A 27,094-nucleotide genomic window follows, 5' to 3' on the forward strand; every position below is an offset into this window, starting at 1 on the left:
CACAGGCTGGATACAAAAATAAGACCCATATATATGCTGTCTACAAGAGACCCACTTCAGACCTAGGGACACACAGACTGAAAGTGAGGGGATGGAAAAAGATATTCCATGCAAATGGAAATCAAAAGAAAGCTGGAGTAGCAATACTCATACCACATAAAATAGATTTTAAAATAAAGAATGTTATAAGAAACAAGGAAGGACACTACATAATGATCAAGGGATCATTCCAAGAAGAAGATATAACAATTATAAATATACATGCACCCAACATAGGAGCATCTCAATACGTAAGGCAACTGCTAACAGCTATAAAAGAGAAAATCGAGAGTAACACAGTAATAGTGGGGGACTTTAACACCTCACTTACACGAATGGACAGATAATCCAGTCAGAAAATTAATAAGGAAACACAAGCGTTAGATGACACAACAGACCAGAGAGATTTAATTGATATTTATAGGACATGCCTTCCAAAAACAGCAGATTACACTTTCTTCTCAAGTGCACACAGAACATTCTCCAGGATAGATCACATCTTGGGTCACAAATCAAGCCTCAGTAAATTTAAGAAAATTGAAATCATATCAAGCATCTTTTCAGACCACAACGCTATGAGATTAGAAATCAATTACAGGGAAAAAAATGTAAAAATTACAAACACATGGAGGCTAAACAATACACTACTTAATAACCAAGAGATCACTGAAGAAATCAAAGAGGAAATCAAAAAATACCTAGAGACAAATGACAATGAAAACACGACAATCCAAAACCTATGGGATGCAGCAAAAGCAGTTCTAAGAGGAAAGTTTATAGCAATACAAGCCTACCTCCAGAAACAAGAAAAATCTCAAATAAACAATCTAACCTTACACCTAAAGGAACTAGAGAAAGAAGAACAAACAAAACCCAAAGTTAGCAGAAGGAAAGAAGTCATAAAGATCAGAGCAGAAACAAATGAAATAGAAACAAAGAAAACAGTAGCAAAGATCAATAAAACTAAAAGTTGGTTCTTTGAGAAGATAAACGAAATTGATAAACCATTAGCCAGACTCATCAAGAAAAAGAGGGAGAGGACTCATTAAAATTAGAAATGAAAAAGGAGAAGTTACAACAGACACTGCAGAAATACAAAGCATCCTAAGAGACCACTACAAGCAACTCTATGCCAATAAACGGACAACCTGGAAGAAATGGACAAATTCTTAGAAAGGTATAACCTTCCAAGACTGAACCAGGAAGAAATAGAAAATATGAACAGAACAATCACAAGTAATGAAATTGAAACTGTGATTAAAAATCTTCCAACAAACAAAAGTCCAGGACCAGATGGCTTCACAGGCAAATTCTATCAGACATTTAGAGAAGAGCTATCCCCCACCCTTCTCAAACTCTTCCAAAATATAGCAGAGGGAGGAACACTCCCAAACTCACTCGATTAGGCCACCATCACCCTGATACAAAAACCAGACAAAGATACTCCAAAAAAAGAAAATTACAGACCAATATCACTGATGAATATAGATGCAAAAATACTCAACAAAATACTAGCAGACAGAATCCAACAACACATTAAAGGGATCATACACCATCATCAAGTGGGATTTACCCCAGGGATGCAAGGATTCTTCAGTATACGCAAATCAATCCATGTGTTACACCATATTAACAAAATTGAAGAAGAAAAACCATATGATCATCTCAATAGATGCAGAAAAAGCTTTTGAAAAAATTCAACACCCATTTATGATAAAAACTCTCCAGAAAGTGGGCATAGAGGGAACCTACCTCAACATAATAAAGGCCATATGTGACAAACCCACAGCAAACATCATTCTCAATGGTGAAAAACTGAAAGCATTTCCTCAGGAACAAGATCAGGAACAAGACAAGGATGTCCACTCTCACCACTATTATTCAACATAGTTTTGGAAGTCCTAGCCATGGCAATCAGAGAAGAAAAAGAAATAAAAGGAATACAAATTGGAAAAGAAGAAGTAAAACTCACTGTTTGCAGATGACATGATACTATACATAGAGAATCGTAAATATGCCACCAGAAAACTACTAGAGCTAATCAATGAATTTGGTAAAGTTGCAGGATACAAAATTAATGCACAGAAATGTCTTCCATTCCTATACACTAATGATGAAAAATCTGAAAGAGAAATTAAGGAAACACTCCCATTTACCACTGCAACAAAATGGATAAAATACCTAGGAATAAACCTACCTAGGGAGACAAAAGACGTGTATGCAGAAAACTATAAGACACTGATGAAAGAAATTAAAGATTATACCAACAGATGGAGAGATATACCATGTTCTTGGATTGGAAGAATCAATATTGTGAAAATGACTGTACTACCCAAAGCAATCTACAGATTCAATGCAATCCGTATCAAATTACCAATGGTATTTTTTACAAAACTAGAACAAAAAATCTTAAAATTTGTATGGAGACACAAAAGACCCCAAATAGCCAAAGTGTTGAGGGGAAAAAATGGAGCTGGAGGAATCAGACTCCCTGACTTCAGACTATACTATAAAGCTACAGTAATCAAGACAATATGGTACTGGCACAAAAACAGAAACATAGAACAAGACAGAAAGCCCAGAGATAAACCCACGCACCTATGGTCAACTAATCTATGACAAAGGAGGCAAGGATATACAATGGAGAAAAGACAGCCTCTTCAATAAGTGGTGCTGGGAAAACTGGACAGCTACATGTAAAAGAATGAAATTAGAACACTCCCTAACACCACACACAAAAATAAACTCAAAATGGATTAGAGACCTAAATGCAAGACCAGACACTATAAAACTCTTAGAGGAAAACATAGGAAGAACACTCTTTGACATAAATCACAGCAAGATCTTTTTTGAGCCACCTCCTAGAGTCATGGAAATAAAAACAAAAATAAACAAATGGGACCTAATGAAACTTAAAAGCTTTTGCACAGCAAAGGAAACCATAAACAAGACAAAAAGACAACCCTCAGAATGGGAGAAAATATCTGCAAATGAATCAATGGACAATGGATTAATCTCCAAAATATATAAACAGCTCATGCAGCTCAATATTAAAAAAACAAACAACCCAATTCAAAAATGGGGAGTAGACCTAAATAGACATTTCTCCAAAGAAGACATACAGATGGCCAAGAAGCACATGAAAAGTTGCTCAACATCACTAATTATTAGAGAAATGCAAATCAAAACCACAATGAGGGATCACCTCACACCAGTTAGAATGGGCATCATCAGAAAATCCACAAACAACAAATGCTGGAGAGGGTGTGGAGAAAAGGGAACCCTCCTGCATTGTTGGTGGGAATGTAAATTGATACAGCCACTATGGAGAACAGTATGGAGGCTCCTTAAAAAACTAAAAATAGAATTACCATATGATCCAGCAATCCCACTACTGGGCATATACCCAGAGAAAACCATAATTCAAAAAGACACATGTACCCCAATGTTTACTGCAGCACTATTTACAATAGCCAGGTCATGGAAGCAACCTAAATGCCCATCGACAGAGGAATGGATAAAGAAGATGTGGTACATATATACAATGGAATATTACTCAGCCATAAAAAGGAACGAAACCGGGTCATTTGTTGAGACGTGGATGGATCTAGAGACTGTCATACAGAGTGAAGTCAGTCAGAAAGAGAAAAACAAATACCGTATGTTAACGCATGTATGTGGAACCTAGAAAAGTGGTACAGATGAACTGGTTTGCAGGGCAGAAGTTGAGACACAGATGTAGAGAACAAACATATAGACACCAGGGGGGAAAGCCACGGGGGGGGTGGTGGTGGTGGTGTGATGAATTGGGTGACTGGGATTGACATGTATACACTGATGTGCATAAAATTGATGACTAATAAGAACCTGCTGTATAAAAAAATAAATTAAATATTTTTAAAAATAAATAAATAAAATAAAATAAAATTCAAAAATTTAAATAACAAAAGACGAAATTTCCTTTTTCAAATTGTTCCGTAGGGCCAGAACGGTCATTATTTTCAAGTCCTCAGCCTTGCCACAGTAAAAGAAAATTGTTTCACTAGTTCTTAACTCTTTACTCACTTTCTTCTTTCTTCCCTCCATCTTGCAATCTCCTCTGGAGTGTCTAACTTGATTTTCTTCATACCAGGAGCATGCGTCTAAGGGGAAAATGTCTGCTGAATATCAAGAAGCGTATTGTATGCTTTTGACTAAATCTCAAGTATTATGGGGGATAATGGAGACTGTGTACCCAAAAGTAAATTTACTAGCAGAGACAATTTTAAAACTAAGTAAGCAAGCTTTATCTATCCTTATTATGACTTTTCCTTTAAAGGAGAAAGAAATTTTCTCTTGTCTTTAGATTAGTACTACTGATAAGAAAAAAGTCATAATATCATTTTGGTTACAAAGTAAATGTCACCGAATACTTGATTGATATTAAATACCCAAATGAATTACCTGCCAACCAAAGTTAAGAAAGTTAGCTAGAGAAATAATGAATATACAAAACCATTTGAAACAGCATGGTATAGTAAAACAGAATTTGCCATCATGAAATTCAAGTGCAGGGGTCAGTTCTGAGACCCTGGGCAAATCATTTTACCAATCTGTTAAATAGGGCCAAGATTTATTTACTTTACACAGTGGCTTACAAGGATAAAATTGAATAGTAGATGTAAAAATGCCTTACAGTGTTCTGTGTACAGTGTTCTGTGAATGTTACTCATTAGTAGGCTATGTACATAGAGAGCTATGAAGATAATAAATCAATGAAATAAAAAGAGCATGTAACAAACAAACAAAAAAAGAACTTACATTTCTCCAATGGAATTGGACAATCTTCTCATGTGCACTAAAAGAGCAATCTGCCTCAGGGCACTGTAAGAATTTTTAAGAAAGGCTACTCAATGTTTTCCATAAAAAATTTACCTTACTACTATATATACAGACATATTCTGGTCATATTACATAGTATCCCATCTATGTGGTGTTATCACTGAATACCTAAAACAAAAATCACTCCAAACAGAGTTGCACTCTCTAAGTATATAGTACAGTAATGCATATCATTTACTTCTCCACTTGAGTGAATGCACGACATCAGCAAGGTTGTAAAATGTTCTTAATTCCTAAAGTTAAGGGGCACGCCTACAAACTGAAAGAGAACTTTTCCAAACTAAGAACTTTCCTTTTAACTTTTTTACTTCTCAAATATCCTGGTTAAAAGTACTTAATAAGGTGTAAACCATCCGTAGACGGTGCTGGGCCAAGGCAAATTACACTGTGTGGTTAGTCAAGGGCAGCCTTAAAGGAGAAAGAACTCACAAAGGCGCACGGAGCAACCGGAGGAGAGGCCCAGCCTCTCACAGAGCAGACGAGGAGCATACATACAAACAGCTGCCAGACCTCCCTTCTCTTTTACTGTCATCTCACACTTCCTGAAGCAGTGGGCTTCCCACCCTCAAACTGCAAATCCCAGAGTCACTGTCCCAATTTGGCAAGTCATCTAACAACATTTCTATGGAAACTATAAACTTTTAAGGGAAGGAAGCTCAGAATTTCTACCAAATACACCCATTTTGCTAAATAAATATCAGGACAACTAAGAAAACCTACTTTCATATGTTCGGACATGTGTTTATCATACTTCTCTTGATTTTTAAAACCACGATCACAGGTATCACAAAAATAGTGAAAAACTGGTTCCTTTCTTTTCTGCAAACAAAAATGAAGAGGCATTAGGCTATTGGTTAGAATTCTAATTATCAGTAAAAGTACAGTACATATTTTGATTTTTCACACAACCCTTGCAGGTGGCAAAAACTTCTGAATACATTTTTAATGAAGGGATGATTCTGTTCTTATTTTTAACAAATACATTAGGAAAAGCCAGGCTTGTTAAAAAATTTTAAATCTGAGTAAAGCTAATATAAATTGTGAGTAGATTTAAAATTGGTAATCTAATTAAAACTTAATAGAGCATATGTCAAAATGACCTAAAAATAAATATTCAGGGTAAAAACAGTATTTCTTCTTTTAGGAAAAACAAGTGCGTGCGTGCGTGTGTGTATATTTTAACTACAGAATGAAAAAAAAAGAACTATTTAGGTAAATATTAGTTTTTTTAAATTCCCAATTTACTATTTTTATGTTTAAACATAAAATAAAAATGATTATTACAATGATAGGCTATATAGGGCCCCAATTGTTCAATGTTGAGATTATGTTAATAAACATACTTTCACAATATTTTGTTAATATTAGTTACATAGTTTTGATGCCAAAATGAAGGGTACTAATCTCATGCTGTAGATTTACTCAATTTATTCTAAACTAATAAAATTATTTACACATCTTAAAAGTTGAAAGACCAGATTATAAGCTACGTCAGAATAAAAAAAGCCTATTTTAAGACTCAGTTTCTGAACATAATGAAGGGCTGTTCCTCATTAAAAAAAACAAAAACTTTTACTTTCATCCTTCTCCTCCCAATATGCTAGTAAAATAAATAAATTAAATATATAATATATATTATGTATAACATATATATTATACTTTTGTTTACTTCATTGAAGTTTAATAACATTTACATTTATCTGTAATCATAATTCCCCATTATATTTACTCCTGATACTATACTGAAATGGATTAAATGTTTTCTTTTTCTACAATTTCTCCATTTATTTCTCAAAAAGATTTTGCTTGAAGTTTTTACTTACAGCCAAGACCCTTAAAGATCCTTTTATGCAAGGCTCTGCTGTGTCAATAATGAATGCAAAACACTGAGACAGTTATGATTGAAACACAAGATATGAAACAGTGACATAGGGACCAAAGTGTCACATCCAAGAACATCTTAAAAAATACCCTTTTTTTCTGTTTTCTCCTGGGAGACATGTTGAAGTCATTGACCTTTGCATCATGTTTTCGTGGAAGATAAGAATGTTTAACTGAAAAACAAAATGAGATCCAGAAATGTTTGCAACTATACAATTATTTAAAATTTTGCTACAGAATGTCATAAATACTTGAGAAAAACAGTGGTAAACTACTTCTAGGCAGAACAGTAATTCAAACAAATTAACAAAGATTAAGACTAGTTTACCAAATAAACATTTTTCAAATTAATACATATTGGTAAGATTACATGTCCATAGATGCTTTTTCCTCTGAGTAAAGGAATGGACAAGCTAACCTGGTAAAATTCCTTGTAGTTATTTCAAACATTAGAAATGTAAACCGGGGACCTCCCTGGTGGTCTAGTAGTTGACTCTGTGCTCCCAATGCAGGGGGCCTGGGTTCAATCCCTGGTCAGGGAACTAGATCCCACGTGCTGCAACTAAGAGCCCACATGCTGCAACTAAAGATCCCACAGGCCGCAATGAAGATCCCATGTGCCGCAACTAAGGCCCAGCGCAGCCAAATAAATAAATAAATAAAAATATTTTCAAAAAGAAAAAAGAAATGTAAACGGTGCTGGAGCCGAATGGAGCTCTTTCAGCATCAATTTTACATCAGGAAAACAGACCCTTGTGAAATACATTTCTTCTCAAATATTTTTCCTTTCTTATTGCCATGACCCAACTCTGAAACCTCGATCTTTCACCCAGATCACTGTGACAGCCTTCCAGACTGGCTTCCAGTTCCTAAGTCCTCTCTTCCAACAGACCCTGCACACTGACACCACAAAAATAATCCTCCAGTCATCACAACCCTGCTCAAGACCCTGGAAGCAAGTAGCTACTCAGGACTCATCGAAGAGTCCTTCGATGAGATCCCACTTTATTTTTTCACCCTGCTCTTCCCTGTACCTTCCACATACTATGCTTCAGTCACACGAGAACACTGCAACCTTCAGAACTCACCTTGCACTGACACCTCTTTGCTTCCACCTAAAAAGTATCTCTTCCAGAATATTAAACATCTCCCAATACACTTCTTCCAAAAGTTTTCCCCAACTTTCTCCATACTCTGAAATCTCCTTTTATATGCCTCTATCACCAGTCACACTGCATTGTGATTTATATTTATGAACGCATCTCACCTCGCTTGGGACTGTCTTAGGCACATTCATATCCCCAGCATTAGGCATACAGTAAACACTGATTTGGATTCAACTTAATGTAAATTGAATTGTTCTAAGCGAACAATTGCATGGCTTTAAATATGATCTCTATGCTAATGACACCCCGATTTACAGCTCTAGCCACAAACCTCCCCTGAAAGTACAAACTAATAGCTAACAGCCAGTTCAGTATCTCTACTTGACACAAATCATATTCCAAACTCAACTCCTGGTCTCCTTTCTAAATCTACTCCCTCATCCTTCCACTTGCTTGGCAAAAAACTTTAAGTTATTCTCGTCTCCTCTTTACATCCCATCCCACATCCAATTCCTCAACAAATTATGCTGACCCTACCCTACCTTCAAGATATATCTAGAATCCAACTACTTCTCATCACCTCCTGAGCTCCACCTTGGTCCAAGTCCCCAGTATCTCTCACCAGGTTAACTGCAATACCTTCTTAACTCATCTCCCTTTCCGTCATTTCCAATCAGTAGCCATATTAACCCTTTGAAAACATAAATCAAAGCATGCCACTCCCCTGAACTAAACATATCATAACAGTAGAAGTCCCACGATCTACAAGGCCCTCTTCCTCTATTGCCTATGACTCCACCCCAGGCTCAGTCCTTTCTTGCCTCACGGGGTTCCATTCTGATCTATAGCTTCTGCCTCCAGGTCTTTGCACTTGCAGGTCCCTCTGCCTGTACCGCTATCCCCCAGATACATGCTCTGCTCTGATCCCTCACCTCCCTGAAGTCTTTGCTCCCATGTCACCTTACGTACGACTGACACTGACATTTAAAACTGCACTGCCTGTCACTCTGCTCTCTCTCCATAGCACTCACTGCCTTCTAATACACACTGCTTTCTTTTGTTTATTGTCTGTCTTCCTACACCAGGAGATTTAAGCTCAAAATAAGGATATTTGTATGTTTTGTTCACTGCTATATCTCCCCTTCCTGGTTCATAGTTGGAATTCAATAAATAATTGTTAAACTGAATGAACAGGCAGGAAAAACATAACTGGAACGAACTGTGAGACATTAATGACCAGACTCCAAGAGTGCAAGGCAGTATCAGAAGGGGAGAGAGCAACAAGGGTGGAAAAGGAGAGGGAAGAAGGGAAAAGGAAAGGTAAGGGGTGGTACAGAGAGGAGTAACAACCTACCCGGAGTGTTGTGGGGCTGCCGATGCCAAGGAAAAACACCAGGAGACTGTGTCCAGTACCATGATGTTGAAGCCTGGAAATTCCAGGAAGGCTGGCCATTGAGTTGACGCTGAGAATCAAGGGGGGACTGGGCGTCGAAAGGGGGCTGTGCCCCGGGAAGAATCTGGGCGTCAAAGGGGGGAGGCGCCTCGGGGAGGCTCTGGGCCTCCGCGGGGGGCTGCGCGTCTGAGGAAGGTTCGGACCCTCCTGCGGGAAGCGACGAAGGCGGTGGTGGCGGCGCCGGCAGCATCGCCCAGAACATCCAGTTGTCCGGCAGCGAGGCACCGTCCCTCAGAGGCTCCAAAGAGGGGCTCACCTCGGGAGCTGAAAACCACCCCGTGCGAGTCACGCAACCACTTGCCTGCTCACCCATGCCATCCACCTAGTAGGGAAGCCAGCGTGCGAATGTGGAGCAAGCCTTAGGCGTCACTTCCGTTATCGCTAATGAGACAGGTCAGCCAATCACAGGCTGCCACGTCATTGGTAGGGGCCGGAAAAGCTTCCCTCATTTTCTGCGTATGGCGGGCTACCTCACGGGGATTTGACTCTGCGTGGATACACCTGTGTGCGGGACCAGTGTCTGCCACCGCGGATGGCGAGGGATCTTATCGGGCCGGCACTGCCGCCCGGCTTCAAGGCCAGCGGGTCAGCGGAGGACGAGGAGCGGGACCCCAGCCCCGGTAAGCGGCGGCATGTCCCCTGCCCGCCAGGCCCTCCCACCCCGTCTCTGGCCCGGCCCAGTTCTCAGAGTACTGGTCCCGAGGCCCGGGAGGGCGGAGGAGTGGCGAGTGGGCGCGGCCCCACCCGAGCTAACTTTCCTTCCTAAGCGTGGCCGTGGGGGCTGTAGAAACGAGCTTTGGCCTGGTAATCATTATCACCAAGAAGTATTCGCATTTAGTTCTCGATGGGCTGGACGCTGTGCTAAACGATCAATGCACATTCAGTGATTTAATACTCTAGGCCACTGTATAAGGTAAAGATTATTATTTCGTGTTGCAAATGGGGACACTGAGGCCCAGGCTGTTGCGCATACCATACAGTTAGTTAAGTGCTGGAGCCCGACTTAGAGCGAAACCCGTACTCCGAACCTCTGTGCCTTCTTGCCTTCTAACGTGCAACGAATGCCCTTGGCTCTTGCAGAAGATGCTCTGCGCCCTAGCCCCCGACCTGCCTTCCTAGCCTCTCGTCCTGTCCTGACACACACGGCTCAGAGCTCAAACAAATCTGAGTTTCTGCGCAGTTCTTCAATTCTCTAGGCTTCTTTGGCCCTCGCCCTGCTCTTCTTGACGTACCTGACAAACTCTCACCTCATCCTTCAAGCCCTAACTTCAGTGTCACCTCAGTGTGGAAGGCTTTCCACACTCTCCCAAGCATTGTCACGCCCTCCTCTTTACCCACGGGTTTTTTGCCTACTTATTTACGTCACATATTTAATACACTGTTTTCAAATAACTTGCTGACATATCTGTCTCCACCACTGCACTATAGTCTTCTAGCCTTAACACATAGCAGGCACCTCGTATTTGCCAAATAAATGCTTCTCAGACTCCTCCGTGATGAGTATCCATCTCCTTTCACGTTTGTACTAATTTGTAGCCTGGGACTGACTGAAGTTGGCAAAGAGCAAAGCTGGAAGAATAACTCTTCCATTTCCGAATCTAATTTGCATTCTTTGACTACCCAGAGGCCGTGTTTCCACCTAGAGGTTTCTTTCCAGGTCTTGTTTCTGCTATAGCTGTTAAAAAGTTAGGCTTTTATTTTAGCAAGGAAGGTTCCATTCAACTAAGGTTGAAGAAAAGTGGGGTTAACCAAACTTTTTATTTAGCACACAGGCCTGAGATGGACCAATTTAATTTTATTTGAATACTCTGGAAAATTGAGTGCTAGGAAATGTCCCCTGAGATCCTGTTAAAAACTCGGGGGTGCAGATGTTTTCTCAAGACCAGTCTGCATACTCCAGACACTGCTTTGTGTAAGCTGAGTGGAGCCTGGGCTCTTTTGACTCTGACTTTATTCTCCTCATCTGCGGCAACCTTCACACCACTCATCCCAGCCACATTTGCAGTCACACACTGGATCCTATTCCACCTCTGAAAACTTTTTTTTTTTTTTTGGGGGGGGGCGTACTGTGCAGCTTATAGGATCTTAGTCCCCTGACCAGGGATTGAACCCGGGCCCTTGGCAGTGAGCTCATGGAGTCCTAACCACTGGACCGCCAGAGAATTCCCCCATCTCTGAAAATTTAAATTCAGATCTTATTCTCAGCCAGAACCCCTTATTCATCCATCATTCTTACTCAGTTACTCTCATTACATTTTTTTTATTTTTTATTTTTGTTTTTAGTCTCATTGAGCCATGTGATCTCTGCCTCAGTCTGTTTTGGCCTTAAATTTCCTTTAATTACTTCTGTCCCTGCTCAACTTAGCCTCCATGGTCCGTCCATTCATGCCTTCTCTTGCCAGTGTTTTCAGCTGCCTTATCCCATTTAGTATTCTGTTAAACCCATCTAGCAAAAACTCAGCCCTGGATCAGTCCAGTCGTTCACCCCTGATGAGCCCACACCCAGGCTTCCAAGTGCTGCTAGAAGAGACCTCACCCCTCCACAGGCTAATGCTGCTAAAAACTATAGTCTCCTCCCTGGCTGGGTCCACAGTTCCGCCCAGCCATCCTCAGACGTTTCCCCACGCAGGTCTCCTCCCCCATGATCAACCATGGCTTTTTAAAACCTTCTCTTTCTTCTTTACACTCTCTCTCCATCTACTTCACAGAAAAAGTAGATGCCATCTTAAGAGAACTTCCTCACTTTTCTGGCACAGTACCTAAAAACTTTCCCAAACCTCTGCCCAACTCTTTTGTCTTCCCTTTGATTATAATGCAAGAGGGGAACTACCTCCTTCCAAGGCTAATCCTTCCATTTTTACTCAGAACCCCTTCCCTCACTAGTCCTGGGCGCTCCTTGCCCTTAGCATTTAACCAGAACATTCAAATCGTTCCCATCTTCATGAAGACTACTCCACATCCCCCAGTAGCTACTCTTCTTTCTCTCTGACCAACTCTGGATCCTCCCCATTTTCTCCTTAACCCACTGCATTCTGGCTTCTGTTCTTGCCAATCCACGGAGACCACTCACCAATTTCACTGGAAATAAATGAAGACCACCCACCAATCGTCTCAGCACCTTTTTGCTAAATTCAAGGCACCCTTTTCAGTCCTGACCTCGTTTGACCTCACAGCCACATTTCCCCCTGGTGATCCCTCCTTCTCTCTTCTCTTGGTTCCAGCCACTCTGAACACATTTCTAGATGTGCCAGGCCCTTAGGCTTTCAATTCTTTGCAGATGCTTTTACCTCTGCCTGGACCACTCTTCCTCCAATCCACACTCCCTTTGCCCAGCTAACTCAATCTCATCTTTTAGCCTCAGCCCAACCATCACGTTTGTTTGTTTGTTTTTAATTTATTTATTTATTTATTTTTGGCTGTGTTGGGTCCTCGTTGCTGAGCCGGGGGGGCTACTCTTCGTTGCGGTGCGCGGGCTTCTCATTGCAGTGACTTCTCTTGTTGCGGAGCATGGTCTCTAGGCCCACGGGTTTCAGTAGTTGTGGCACACGGGTTTTGTATTTGCGGCACACGGGCTCTAGAGCACAGGCTCAGTAGTTGTGGTGCACAGGCTCTAGAGCACAGGCTCACTAGTTGTGGCGCACGGGCTTAGTTGCTCCACGGCATGTGGGATCTTCCAGGACCAAGACTCGAACCCTTGTCCCCTGCATCGGCAGGCAGATTCTTAACCACTGCGCCACTGACGTCACTACCTACTCCCATCAAAAGACAGTTGGGGCTTCACTGGTGGCGCAGTGGTTGATAGTCCGCCTGCCGATGCAGCGAACACGGGTTCGTGCCCCCGTCCGGGAAGATCCCACATGCCACGGAGCAGCTGGGCCCGTGAGCCATGGCCGCTGAGCCTGCGCGTCTGGAGCCTGTGCTCTGCAACAGGAGAGGCCACAACAGTGAGAGGCCCATATACCACACACACACGCACAAAAAAAGACAGTTGGATGCTCCTTATTGACATTTCCATGACTTAATCCTGTCACAGGATCAGCAAGCTTTTCCTGAACCAGATAGTAAATATTTTAGACTTTGCCAGTCAACAGGCAAAATCAAGATTATTATAAAAATATGTATATAACAAGAGAGCAAAACAAATTTCCGCAAATCTTTATTGTTGAAATTCAAAATATAACATAACAGTATAATTTTTTTGCAGTTTAAGTCTACTAATGAGAAGAATGGAGCTGCTTTGGAGGGAATAACGTTTTGTTTAATTGGGGTTCAGAGTCAGTGTTTCCTATTATAATCAATTGCTGATCTATAATGAGATTTAATGTGCTTTATACTTAGTACTTCTTTTTGTATGCATAATTCTGTGTGATAGATATTACAAGGGAAATATAATGGAATATATGACATAATCTCTATTTTCATGGAAGTTGTAATCTACTTGTAAAATTACCATTGCAGTAGAAGAGCTACCTTAATGATGCGCATCACTGCTTTAGGAGAGAGATGGAATAGTTCATTATAAATGCCTAAAACAATTTTTTGAGACATTTTATATAGTTCTGAAGAGTGATACCTATAAAAAAAAAAGTGAAGCTAGGGGGCTTCCCTGTTGGTGCAGTGGTTGAGGGTCCGCCTGCCAATGCAGGGGACACGGGTTCAAGCCCTGGTCCGGGAAGATCCCACGTGCCGCGGAGCAACTAAGCCCGTGTGCCACAATGACTGAGCCTGCGCTCTAGAGCCCGTGAGCCACAACTGCTGAGCCCACGTGCCACAACTGCTTAAGCCTGCATGCCTAGAGCCCGTACTCCGCAACAAGAGAAGCCACTGCAACGAGGAGTAGCCCCCGCTCGCCACAACTAGAGAAAAGCCCGCGCGCAGCAACAAAGACACCAACGCAGCAAAAAAAAAAAGAAAAAAAAAAGAAAAGAAAGGAGCTAAAAAGGAAAAAATACTTCTCTCTTTAATACTTAGGAGCAAGAGGAAGATGGAGAGAGCCAAGAGTGAAATGTAATCCCCTAGGCTCTTTCATGTTAAACTATAACCACCTAGAATTTTGAAGAAAGGGATATTTATGGAAGGTTGTATGCTCCCTTGCTATATTCTAAAAGGTGCTTTCTCTAGGAATTAGTAGTACATACAAAGATAAACCAGAAATCAGTAAAGGCGTTATTCATTACGGTCAGAAGTCAGGTATAATCTCCACTTATAGTTGGGGAACATTTACAAACGAAGACATAACTGTTCTTCAGTCTTAAACAGCAGTTGGAGATATGAATTTTATCTTTTAATTCTTATTGTTTTCCTCTTTTTGCTCATTGATTGTTCTTTTCTAGGCATGCCTACCAGTTTAGCTTTTTAAAAAATATATAAATTTATTTATTTTTGTCTGCTTCGGGTCTTCGTCGCTGGGCGTGGGCTTTCTCTAGTGCGGCGAGCGGGGGCTGCTCTTCGCTGCGGTGCGCAGGCCTCTCATTGCTGTGGCCTCTCTTGTTGAGGAGCATGGGCTCTAGGCATGTGGGCTCCAGAGCACAGGCTCAGCAGTTGTGACGCACGGGCTCTAGAGCGCAGGTTCAGTAGTTGTGGCACATGGGCTTAGTTGCTCCGCGGCATGTGGGATCTTCCCGGACCAGGACTCGAACCCGTGTCCCCTACATTGGCAGGCAGATTCTTAACCACTGCGCCACCAGGGAAGCCCCAGTTTAGCATTTATTTTCTATAATTCCTTCCTTTATTTAATGATACATGGGAGAATGTAGAAAAATGCATCCAGTTTTTTAAGGTCAAAGTTCGGATTTTTGAAGTCAATTTGTTGTGTATTGAGTACTTGTTCTATGGTAATACAACAAGGAGCAATAGGGAAAAAATTTCAGAAATAGACCAGTGGTTCCAACACTGAGCCTGCTTTCTCCCCTGAGTTTTATATTAATATACCCAAGTACCACTGATCATACCACTGAAATTTCTAATGGGCATGTTAAACTGAAGGTGTGAAAAACAAGCTCTTAGCTCTTCCCCCAGACATGCTTCCCTCCTTGTCTTCTCCATATTAGAGAATAGCATTACCATCCTCCTGGCTAGCTAATCAGGCCAGAAACCAAGACATCCTCAATTCCTTTTTGGCTCTCACTTCTCACATCCACACCATTAGCAAATCCTGCTTCTTCAAAGCAGTTGCAAATCAAACCATTTCATATCAGCTTTCTAACTCATCTCCCCTACTCCTGATTCCCTATTGACCACAAGCTGAGTTTTTTGTTTTCGTTTTTGTTTTAATAAAAAAGCTAATTCAGATTATATCTCTCCAGACTCAAAACCTTGCAGTGACTGCCTGTTATAACTAAAATCCAAACTCAATTACCACAGCCTATGCTCACATTTATGGAGTGCCTGCTGTGTGCCAGATATAGTGTTATATGCTTTTCAGGTATAATATGTATTCTTCACAACAGCCCTATGAGATTGGAACTACTGTTAACCTCACTTTACAGATTAAGAGATTAACACAGGAAGGTTAAATAATATCCAGATCACACAGCTAGGAAGTGGCTGAGCTGGAATTCACAGCTGGAGCCTGGCCCCAAAGCATATAGTGTGGCCCCTTTGAACCATCCAGTTTTGTCTTGTCAATTTGCTTACTTTGCTCTAGCCACACAGGCCTTTTTGTCCCTCAAGCACATCAAGCTTGTTCTCTCCATAGGACTTTCACACTAGTGATTCCTCTATCTAGAATGTTCTTCCCTCAGATTGTTGCATGACCACTGTCATCATTTAAGTCTCCCTACAAATGTCTTCTCAGGGGAACCTTCCCTGACCTCTGTCTTTAAAATTACCCTCCCACGTATTCACAGTCACCTTTTTTTATTTGTTTCTTTTTTAAGTTGTTTCTCTAGAAGTACTTACTCAATAAATATTTGTTGAATGGATGGATGTTGACTTTGTTGAATGTTGTTTAATATAACGGTTAAGAGGTTCATATCCTAGCTCCACTATTTAGTTGTGTAAAATTGGGCAAGTTACTGTCTCTCTGCCTCAGTTTCCTCATCTGTAAGCTAGAAGTAATACTGCTTTCCTAATAAGGTTGTAGTCAGAATTAAATAGGGAAATGTGTGTAAATCTCTTTTAAGTTTTTGTTGTTATTAATACTGAAGGAATAGCATACCTGGGAAGCTCTTTGGAAAATCATATTTCCAGGCCCTACTCCAGGCCAACTAAGTCAGAATCTCTGGGGCAAGGGCCCAGGAATCTCTTTTTTAAAAATATTTTGGCAAGTCTGATAAACACCCAGGCTTGGGAACTATGTCAGTAGAGTTTTAGCATCACTGCTGAGGATCGACATAGACAGTTGTGTCTGTGTGACATCATACAATGACATCATGCAATAATTTATAATTTCGCTAAGTCATGAAGTGAAAGCAGTTCACTATGGTGAGTGGACACAGAACACCGTACCTCTTCCTTGGCATCTGCATCCCAATGTGACCTCATTCTCTTCTCTGAATCTCTACTAGTAAGCAGGAGAATTTAGAGTGCCTCTACTTTTGTTTCTGCTTGGAAAATCATCTCAAACAGAAAGCTAACTGAGAAGTATGGTAATACCAATAAAGGTATTTTTAAGTGGTGATTCTTAGTCAGAAACCAGAATGGATAATTTTGATTTTTACCATGTTAGACTGTGGAATGGCAAATTTGTTGTTTGGTTAGCTCCGTGATATAAATATTGTCTACCATACGCTGTCCATAAGGAAAAAACAAAATTATGAAACCATTTTGGCAGTTGCACCAACCAAAATTGCAACCAATGCAAAAATTGCAAGATGTCAGGCAAATTATGTTCTATTGCTATATTTATAAGTTTGGGTGTTAAAGCTTTTGTGAATCTGGTAGTTAACACTGTGTAAGACATGATTTCTGCCTTCCTGGAGTTGGAAAGACAAGCCCACTGTACACAACAGGAACAAATGAGATTAAAGTCCATAATAAATGATAGCCAGCCAGTGCTAAGAATTTCAGAAAAGAAAGTGTGAAATGTCAGCTAGGGAGTTCATTGAAACAGTTGTGGCTACTTATGACATACACAAGACATCTTCTTTAGTTGCAGGACCAGCTCTGCCCCCTAATTATAAAAGCAGTAGTTCAAAGTCATCAGACAGCGACGAGGACAGTAGTTCTTTGTCTGAAGAAGGAAATCAGGAATCTGAAGAAGATGACACTGGTCCAACTGCAAGGTGAGTCACTTATTACATTAAATGGTAAACCAATCTTCCAATCTGGTGTACGCTGGCTAGAACAGAGAGCTGGTAAGGGGATATCATAACCTGCATTTATATAGCACAGGAAGAAATTACTTCATATGGCATTTCCTCATGAACTGCCTTTCAGAAAGAAATTTATTTTAGTAGTATATAGCTCTGGAGATATCTAGAATTTCAATAAAAGTCTTATATAAAGGAATTTTCCTAAGGTATTATTGAAGTGATTAAATATTCTAAATAAACCATACATCTTCTTTTTAAAATTATGTATGCAGGGAACTCCCTGGTGGTCCAGTGCTTAGGACTCCGTGCTTCCAATGCAGGGGGCACAGGTTCGATCCCTGGTTGGGCAACTAAGATCCCACAAGCCGCACAACCAAAAAAAAGAATATGCTTTAAAAAAAAATTATGTATGCAGTATGTGCTTTTTGTTTAAGTAAATGAATGATTCCCTCTGACCTAGCCTTACTCACCACAGGTCGATGTAAATAAGAAGTCAAATCTTTGTTTATTATTGGATAGCAAGGTCTTTTTTAAAGCATTTTAATGAGTAAGAGACAGAAGTAGCAACTTAAAGCCTTTACTTAGGTGAATTTGAAAACCAGTGCCATAAACTTTTTGCTCAAAAATATCTAGCAAGTAGAGTATTTGAAACTTCATTGAATGGACTCTTAAACAACACAGAAAATATAGAAAATTGATATATTACTGCTGTAAAGAAGTAACCAATCTCTATTTTTAGACCATAAGTGAATTTCAAGAAAAGATTAGTATAAGATCTGTGGTAGATTTTTTTTCTTATTTGGCAAGATTATTTTATTGTTTCAGTGTTTGTACAACTAGTTGAAGTTAATGTTCTTTTAAAAATGGAAATTTCTCTATGAAGAAAATTTTGACATACATGCATAAAATTACACTACTGTGTTTTCAGAAAACAGAGGAGAAATCAGGATGACGATGATGATGATGGTGATGAAGGGTTTTTTGGACCAGCCCTTCCTCCTGGATTTAAAAAGCAGGATGATTCTCCTCCAAGGTGGTAATGTGTACTACTTCCTGCCAGTCTTTTCTAGTGTCCATTAATTCATTAAAGAGTTGTCTGAAATTGTTTTTTAACATATGTGTTTATATAACATTTGAAATAAATTTGAAGTAAAAATAACTAATTTTAAAATTTATATAAGGAAAATAATTATTTACACGTTTATGACACTTTTATAATTCATAAAAAACTTCCACATCTCTTATTTGATACTCACAAGAGCGTTCTGTGGCAGGCTGGGTGAAACATGACCCTTCTTCCCTATTTTTTTTTTAAACAAGTAAGGTTGCACACATAGTCAGTGGTACACCTGGGGCTGGAATCCTGGTGTTTGACTTCTAATTCAGACGTCTTCTTAATTATTTATTGAAAGAATAGACAAATCCCTAAGTACCAAGTTACACAGTTAACTTCACTGAACCTCAAATTTGTCATCTGTGGAATAAGATAGCAACACGTACCTTACAGAATTGTCGTGGTGATTGAGATTTCATATTTATATGCATATATATACATGTGTGATTCTTATATAGTGCCTGGCACAGAATAAACAGATAGTAAATACTGATTCCTATCTTCCCGGAATTATAAAATATTTAACTGCTGAATATGAAATTGCACACCATATTGTTTATAATTCATAACATTGTATCCCAGTATGCAAGAACAAGTAGAAAAGGCTGTTGTACATTTTATATTCAGAAGTTATAATCACACTTGTCAGCTTCTAATTTTTATATAACTTTTGGGGAGTAACTGCCTCTGACTTCAACTCAAAAAACACTTTTTGTTGCGAATGTAGTCAGTTTCTGTAATGGCGTCAGCAAGTAAAGGGATGCTTATTGAAGAAAAGAAAGAAGAAATAAGAGGAATAGGCAGTCCACTGCCTGTTTTTGTATGGCCCCGAGCTAAGAATGATCTTTAGGGGGTCATTAAAATACAAAGATGAATATGCAACAAAGACCAAATGTGGCCCTTAGAGCCTAAAATTTCCTGTCTGGGTTTTTATGGGAAATTTGCTGACTGCTGGGAAATAACATTCCTTTCAAGAAAATAGATTATTAGATACATAGCGATTTCTTTCTATTTTGACAATAGTAAAATATATGTTTGAAATAAACAGGTGGAAGCATATATTGGAGGCAAAACCTCATACACGTCCACAGCATGTGCCGTGGTTATGTTCCTTTACTATATTTTAAGATTTTATGTGTTAGTGGTTTTATCCTCACAAATTCCCTGAAGCCAGAGAATTGAGCTGTAATTGCATTTGGAGATCTGCTAAAAACTGTACTCAGAAAAAAACCCATACAGCACTTCCTTATACTTTATAAATGATAACTAATTTGATCTAACAATGCCACACTTCCGCATTTTTCATTTGCAAAATTGTTTTGGTTCATAGCAGTTTTATGAACCAAGGCAAGAGGTAAATAAGTGGCCAGGATCAGACCCCAGACCTTGTGACTCTAGTACTATTTTTGTCCTACCGGGAAACCTGTCTGTAAGACTCTAATTGAACATAGTGCAATCTGGAAAATTCAGCTTAGGGCATCAGTGCCATCTTGGTTGGTAACACTTGCACAGGGACATCTCTGGAAAAAAACAAAGAATGGAGAAAATTAACAGTATGAAAGAGAGTAGAAAATATCGTTCTTCTTTTGTTTTTTCCATACATAAAGTAGGACTTTTTCTTTTTAAGGCCTAGAATTTAGGCAGTTTTCTCTTTTGAATGGATGTCTGTTCCCTCAGAATGTGGCAGTAGGGCAGCTAGAAAGAAAATGAACTTTGGCATCCGATAGACCAGGGTTCAACCTCCAGCTCTGCCACCTACTAGTTCATGTTGTCCTTGGGTGTTATTTTGCTCAGATAGAAAATGGAGTGACTTATACCAACCAGGGTTTTTTGAAGGAAACAGAAAAGTACACTGGTTGAAATGTGGTTAGCATACTACCTTTTCCTTTATATACAGGTCTTAAATGAACTTTTTTCCTTCTTATATGCTTCCACATCATTATTGGATTGTTAGAATGGTGTTTAGGTTTTTATACTGCCTCGGCACACATAACCATAAATCACTAACATCTGTTGTATGCACTTGCTACGTATGTCCTTAGAACCCAATTTATACTTAAGTAGTTCTGACTATAAATATAATGCCACTAAGGTATTTTTCAGTGGATGGTGAATATCAAAACTGAAAGCCAAGGCACAAAATGAAAAAGATCTTCACAGGCTTTAGTCCACATAAAAGTCCACATAATAAGGACTTTTTTTTTTTAAGTTATTATTTTTATTTAACATAGTTCTTTTAGGAAGTGGGTATACACCATTGCCACAAAGATTGAGAATTACTGGTTTAGCATCTAATCGTTGACTAACAAATAGAAAGTTAAAATACCAAAAATTAGATGTTTATTTTTATGATACTCGGTGAAAAAATACTAGGTTATAGAGTAAAAATAATATGTTGAATAAGATTCTCATTTTCAACATTTGTTATTATCTGGCCTTTTATTATTTGTGTGAGCTTTTATTCTGAAAGCTGACTTTTTAAAGTCAGGGAGAATGATAAAGGTACATTTTATTTTTCAGGCCTATAATAGGTCCTGCATTACCACCTGGTTTTCTTAAATCTGCACAGAAAAGTGACAAAGGCAGAGATGATCCAAGACAAGTATCATCGTATTTCAACTCTGAGGTTTGGAACTTTTTCTATTAAAGAATAAGATGTAAGAAACTCAAGACTTTACATGGGAATAACTACAATCATTTGACTCAATCATATTCAAACTAATTTAGGATTGTAGCTAGGTAGATGAAATCAAAAGCTGTCATAGACCTGAGATTCTGTTAGAAAAATAACAAGGCAAATTACATGTGACAGGGTGTTACCTATTCATGCTTCTCATCCTTGAAGGGAAGCTTTAAAGTACTAGAAACTAGAACATGATGCAAAGTTTAAAGAATCACTGTGATTTGATCCAGAAGAGAACAAGCTAAGAAAATTTTTAATAGTGAAATAATTATTATAAAATATTGAAATTAACTTTCTCCTACCCAGCTCTCATACCATTGTATAACAAGGGCACTAGTGGATACATGATGTTTTGAAAAGAAAGAACAAGTAATTTTGGAGTCAAGGAGGAAGCCTATATTCTTACAGAGGGCCAGTCCTTAACAAAAGCTGAGATTTGCAGAATACTTTATAACTTGTAATGCATTTTTCCCATATATGTATTTGCAGCTTCTCCAAAGCCTTATGAAAATAATCATGATCTGTATCTTAGAGATGATAAAAGCCAGAGAAATTGGGTAACTTAACTCCAAATCACAATTTCTACTTATCAAAAGTCAAAGCTCAAACCCAGTTCTTAGGGTTTTATATCACCTGTTCAGTCTGCTAATCTGCAGTGATTAATTCATGCTGAAGATTAGCAGACCGAACAGGTGGTAATAAATTCAAATACTCCTGTGCATCTCCACTGAGAATCCAGCAATTCCACTGAAGTTGTTACTAAAGGAAATATATAATGCAGTGGTTAAGCTCATGAACTCCAGAGTCATTTACTCATTCTTTCAGCAGATGTTTATAAAACACCTACAGTGTGTCAGGCCCTTAGAGAAATCAGTCTGACAACAAATTCTGTTGTTCCCACCTTCAAAAACGTCCAGAATCCAGCCACTTCTGCTGCTACCCTGATCCCAGTCAATATCATATTTCACCTCTTTCATTGGTCTTCGTGTCTTAGCCTTTGTTCCTCCACTACCTCTTCTCAACACAGCAGCTGGAGTGGCCCAGATAAAACAAAGTCAGATCATGTCATTGACGCTCAAAACCATCAATTTGCTCCTCCTCTGTCTGCATTCAAGCCAAAGTCCTTACAGGGCCCTCTATAATCTGGCCTCCATTAGCTCCCTGATTTTCTCTCTAATTTTGATCTGACCACACTGAGCTCCTTGCTCCTTAAATATGACAGACAGGCTCCTACTCCTGAGCCTTGATACTTGCTATCCAAGTCTCTCCAAAATGGTTTTCCCCTAGATACTTAAGTTGGCTTGCTTACCATCAGCTAGAGTGCTTTTAGCTGCTAATAACAAAAAATCCAACTCGCAATGAAATGTAGTCTTAACCTTGTTAGTTAACAAATTGGTTGTTTATATAATTTCCTGGGTGGTCTGTAATCTGTATTCCCCGAATAAGAAAAATGTGTTTCATACCTAAGAAGAGGTCTAGAGGAAGGGTCATTCCAGGGTTGGTAAATTCAACAGACTAATGAGATCATCCAGGGCCCAGTTTTTTATGTCTTCTCTATCATTTACAGTATGTTAATTCCTCTTAGGCTGACCAAGTGCTGAGATTAACATGCAGATGGCAGTGTCCAGATATACGGTCCCTATCCTGTGCCCCCTTTTTAGAGAGAGGAAAACCTTTCCAGGTGTCCTGTAGACCTCTCCTCACATTTCTTTGGCCAAAATTGAATCATATGCCATGCTCAAGCCAATCAGTTGGCCAAGAGGAATGAGACCAAAGTGATTGGCTTAGAATTATCAGCATTTTTACCCAGGAATTAGAGAAGGTTCCAGTTTCCTGAGAAGCACATGGTTCCAAAGAAAATGAACAAAACAAAACACAGGCTTCTCTTAGCAATAGAGTAGTTATTGGTTGGAGCTGTTACAATCCCTGTCTGAAAGACAGACCAAGGCCTGGAAAGATTAAATAATATGCTTGACAATCTTGAGAAAGAAAAACAGAGCTGGAGGAATCAGGCTCTAGACTTCAGACTATACTACAAAGCTACAGTAATCAAGACAGTATGGTACTGGCACAAAAACAGACATATAGATCAATGGAACAGGAGAGAAAACCCAGAGATAAACCCACACACATATGGTCACCTTATTTCTGATACAGGAGGCAAGGATATACAGTGGAGAAAAGACACCCTCTTCAATAAGTGCTGTTGGGAAAACTGGACAGCTACATGTAAAAGAATGAAATTAGAACACTCCCTAACACCATATGCAAAAACAAACTCAAAATGGGTTAAAGACCTAAATGTAAGGCCAGACAGTATAAAATTCTTAGAGGAAAACATAGGCAGAACACTCTGTGATATAAATCACAGCAAGATCCTTTTTGACCCACCTCTTAGAGGAATGGAAATGAAGACAAAAATAAACAAATGGGACCTAATGAAACTTCAAAGCTTTTGCACAGCAAAGGAAACCATAAAGAAGACAAAAAGACAACCCTCAGAATGGGAGAAAATATTTGCAAACGAAGCAACTGACAAAGGATTAATCTCCAAAATTTACAAGCAGTTCATGCATGCAGCTCAGTATCAAAAAAACAAACAACCCAATCCAAAAATGAGCAGGAGACCTAAATAGACATTTCTCCAAAGAAGATATACAGATTGCCAGCAAACACATGAAAGAATGTTCAACATCACTAATCATTTGAGAAATGCAAATCAAAACTGCAAAGAGGTATTACCTCACAACAGTCAGAATGGCCATCATCAAAAAATCTACAAACAATAAATGCTGGAGAGGGTGTGGAGAAAAGGGAAACTTCTTGCACTGCTGGTGGGAATGTAAATTGATACAGCCATTATGGAGAACAGTATGGAGGTTCCTTAAAAAACTAAAAATAGAACTACCATATGACCCAGCAATCCCACTACTGGGCATATACCCTGAGAAAACCATAATTCAGAAAGAGTCGCGTACCACAATGTTCATTGCAGCTCTATTTACAATAGCCAGGACATGGAAGCAACCTACGTGTCCATCGACAGATGAATGGATAAAGAAGATGTGGCACATATATACAATGGAATATTACTCAGCCATAAAAAGAAATGAATTTGAGTTATTTGTAGTGAGGTGTAGTGAGTTATTTGTAGTGAGTGTGGCACATATATACAATGGAATATTACTCAGCCATAAAAAGAAATGAAATTGAGTTATTTGTAGTGAGGAAATGAAATTGAGTTATTTGTATTTTTAACACCTTTATTGGAGTATAATTGCTTTACAGTGGTGTGTTAGTTTCTGCTTTATAACAAAGTGAATCAGCTATACATATACATATATCCCCATATCTCCTCCCTCTTGCGTCTCCCTCCCACCCTCCCTATCCCACCCCTCTAGGTGGTCACAAAGCACCGAGCTCGTCTCCCTGTGCTATGCGGCTGCTTCCCACCATCTGTTTTACAGTTGGTAGTATATATATGTCCATGCCACTCTCTCACTTCGTCCCAGCTTACCCTTCCCCGTCCCTGTGTCCTCAAGTCCATTCTTTACGTCTCCATCTTTATTCCTGTCCTGCCCCTAGGTTCTTCAGAACCTTTTTTTTTTTTTAAGATTCCATATATATGTGTTAGCATATGGTATTTGTTTTTCTCTTTCTGACTTACTTCACTCTGTATGACAGTCTTTAGATCCAGCCACGTCTCTACAAATGACCCAATTTCGTTCCTTTTTATGGCTGAGTAATATTCCATTGTATATATGTACCACATCTTCTTTATCCATTCGTCTGTCGATGGGCATTTAGGTTGCTTCCATGACCTGGCTATTGTAAATAGTGCTGCAATGGACATTGGGATGCATGTGTCTTTTTGAATTATGGTTGTCTCTGGGTATATGCCCGGTAGTGGGATTGCTGGGTCATATGGTAATTCTATTTTTAGTTTTTTAAGGAACCTCCATACTGTTCTCCATAGTGGCTGTATCAATTTACATTCCCACCAACAGTGCAAGAGGGTTCCCTTTTCTCCACACCCTCTCCAGCATTTGTTGTTTGTAGATTTTCTGATGATGCCCATTCTAACTGGTATGAGGTGATCCCTCATTGTAGTTTTGATTTGCATTTCTCTAATAATTAGTGATGCTGAGCAGCTTTTCGTGTGCTTCTTGGCCATCTGTATGTCTTCTTTGGAGAAAGAAGGGGCTATTTAGGTCTTCTTCTATTTAGGTCTTCTCCCCATTTTTGGATTGGGTCGTTTGTTTTTTAAATATGAGCTGCATGAGCTGTTTATATATTTTGGAGATTAATCCTTTGTCCGTTGATTCATTTGCAAATATTTTCCCCCATTCTGAGGGTTGTCTTTTCGTCTTGTTTATGGTTTCCTTTGCTGCGCAAAAGCTTTGAAGTTTCATTAGGTCCCATTTGTTTATTTTTGTTTTTATTTCCATGACTCTAGGAGGTGGCTCAAAAAAGATCTTGCTGTGATTTGTATCAAAGAGTGTTCTTCCTGTGTTTTCCTCTATGAGTTTTATAGTGTCCAGTCTTTCATTTAGGTCTCTAATCCATTTTGAGTTTATTTTTGTGTATGGTGTTAGAGAGTGTTCTAATTTCATTCTTTTACATGTAGCTGTCCAGTTTTCCCAGCACCACTTATTGAAGAGGCTGTCTTTTCTCCATTGTATATCCTTGCCTCCTTTGTCATAGATTAGTTGACCATAGGTGTGTGGGTTTATCTCTGGGCTTTCTATCTTGTTCTATGTTTCTGTTTCTGTGCCAGTACCATATTGTCTTGATTACTGTAGCTTTTTTGTATAGTCTGAAGTCAGGGAGTCTGATTCCTCCAGCTCCGTTTTTTTCCCTCAAGACTGCTTTGGCTATTAGGGGCCTTTTGTGTCTGACAAGGACTGTTTTAAACCCAAGTGCATATAGCATCTAACACAGTCTTACATGAAAACCCTTTAATAAAATGATTTACTAATGGGACTTCCCTGGTGGCTCAGTGGTTAAGAATCCGCCTGCCAATGCAGGGGACGTGGGTTCGAGCCCTGGTCCAGGAAGATCCCACATGCCACAGAGCAGCTAAGCCCATATGCCACAACTACTGCGCCTGCATTCTAGAACCCGTGTGCACCGCAACTACTGAGCCCATGTGCTGCAACTACTGAAGCCCACACGCCTAGAGCCCGTGTTTCGCAACAGGAGAATCCACCTCCATGAGAAGCCCACACACCGCAACGAGGAGTAGCCCCCACTAGCTACAACTAGAGAAAGCCCACACACAGCATTGAAGACCCAACACAGCCAAAAAAAAAAATTAAAATCACTGTTCTTTAAGAAAGTTAACTTAAAAAAATGATTTACTAAGAACTACTTGAATTCAATTATTGGATTACTATTGTGTCTTTGGGGTAATGAGAGAAATACTTTGGGAACCAAATTAACTCGTTCGGGCCAGTATTTTGTAAGGCTTTGCACAGCATTTCTGTTTCAGTGGACTGTACTAAATCATGAAGGCTGATACAGCTTCCAAGAATGTCTTATTTGTGTGCATCTTATTCCAAAGAGCTCTTTCTGTACCAGGAAAGAAAATGGTTTCAACTTGTGTCATCTCTGATGAATCATTAATAATTCTCTGGAATATTACAGAGAAATTGTGAGGCCACATCTATGTCCATCAGGAAG

At 39.5% G+C, this 27,094-nt stretch overlaps 2 protein-coding genes across 3 annotated transcripts in view; one reads left to right on the forward strand and one right to left on the reverse strand.

Annotated features, from left to right (window-relative positions):
• The window catches only part of NUFIP1 (nuclear FMR1 interacting protein 1), a 48,860-nt gene extending 39,166 nt beyond the window's left edge, over window positions 1-9,694 (reverse strand). The window contains exons 1-5 of the mRNA XM_022574882.2: window positions 9,262-9,694; window positions 6,892-6,974; window positions 5,641-5,739; window positions 4,840-4,902; window positions 4,105-4,181 (exon numbers count right to left, since the gene is read on the reverse strand). Coding sequence (XP_022430590.1) covers window positions 4,105-4,181; window positions 4,840-4,902; window positions 5,641-5,739; window positions 6,892-6,974; window positions 9,262-9,673 — 734 coding nt within the window. The 5' untranslated portion in view covers window positions 9,674-9,694. The remainder of the gene's footprint in view (window positions 1-4,104; window positions 4,182-4,839; window positions 4,903-5,640; window positions 5,740-6,891; window positions 6,975-9,261) is intronic.
• A 77-nt stretch (window positions 9,695-9,771) lies between these two features.
• Window positions 9,772-27,094, forward strand: part of GPALPP1 (GPALPP motifs containing 1) — a 75,718-nt gene continuing 58,395 nt past the window's right edge. For both annotated transcript variants that reach the window (XM_022574880.2, XM_022574879.2), the window contains exons 1-4: window positions 9,772-9,980; window positions 17,453-17,585; window positions 18,544-18,648; window positions 21,250-21,355. In XM_022574880.2, the coding sequence (XP_022430588.1) occupies window positions 9,893-9,980; window positions 17,453-17,585; window positions 18,544-18,648; window positions 21,250-21,355 (432 nt within the window). In that variant the 5' untranslated portion in view covers window positions 9,772-9,892. The remainder of the gene's footprint in view (window positions 9,981-17,452; window positions 17,586-18,543; window positions 18,649-21,249; window positions 21,356-27,094) is intronic.

This window comes from Delphinapterus leucas, chromosome 18 (assembly GCF_059928025.1).
Source record: "Delphinapterus leucas isolate spDelLeu-1000000601 "Yukka" chromosome 18, BTC_Dleu_Yukka2, whole genome shotgun sequence".
Taxonomy (NCBI): domain Eukaryota; kingdom Metazoa; phylum Chordata; class Mammalia; order Artiodactyla; family Monodontidae; genus Delphinapterus; species Delphinapterus leucas.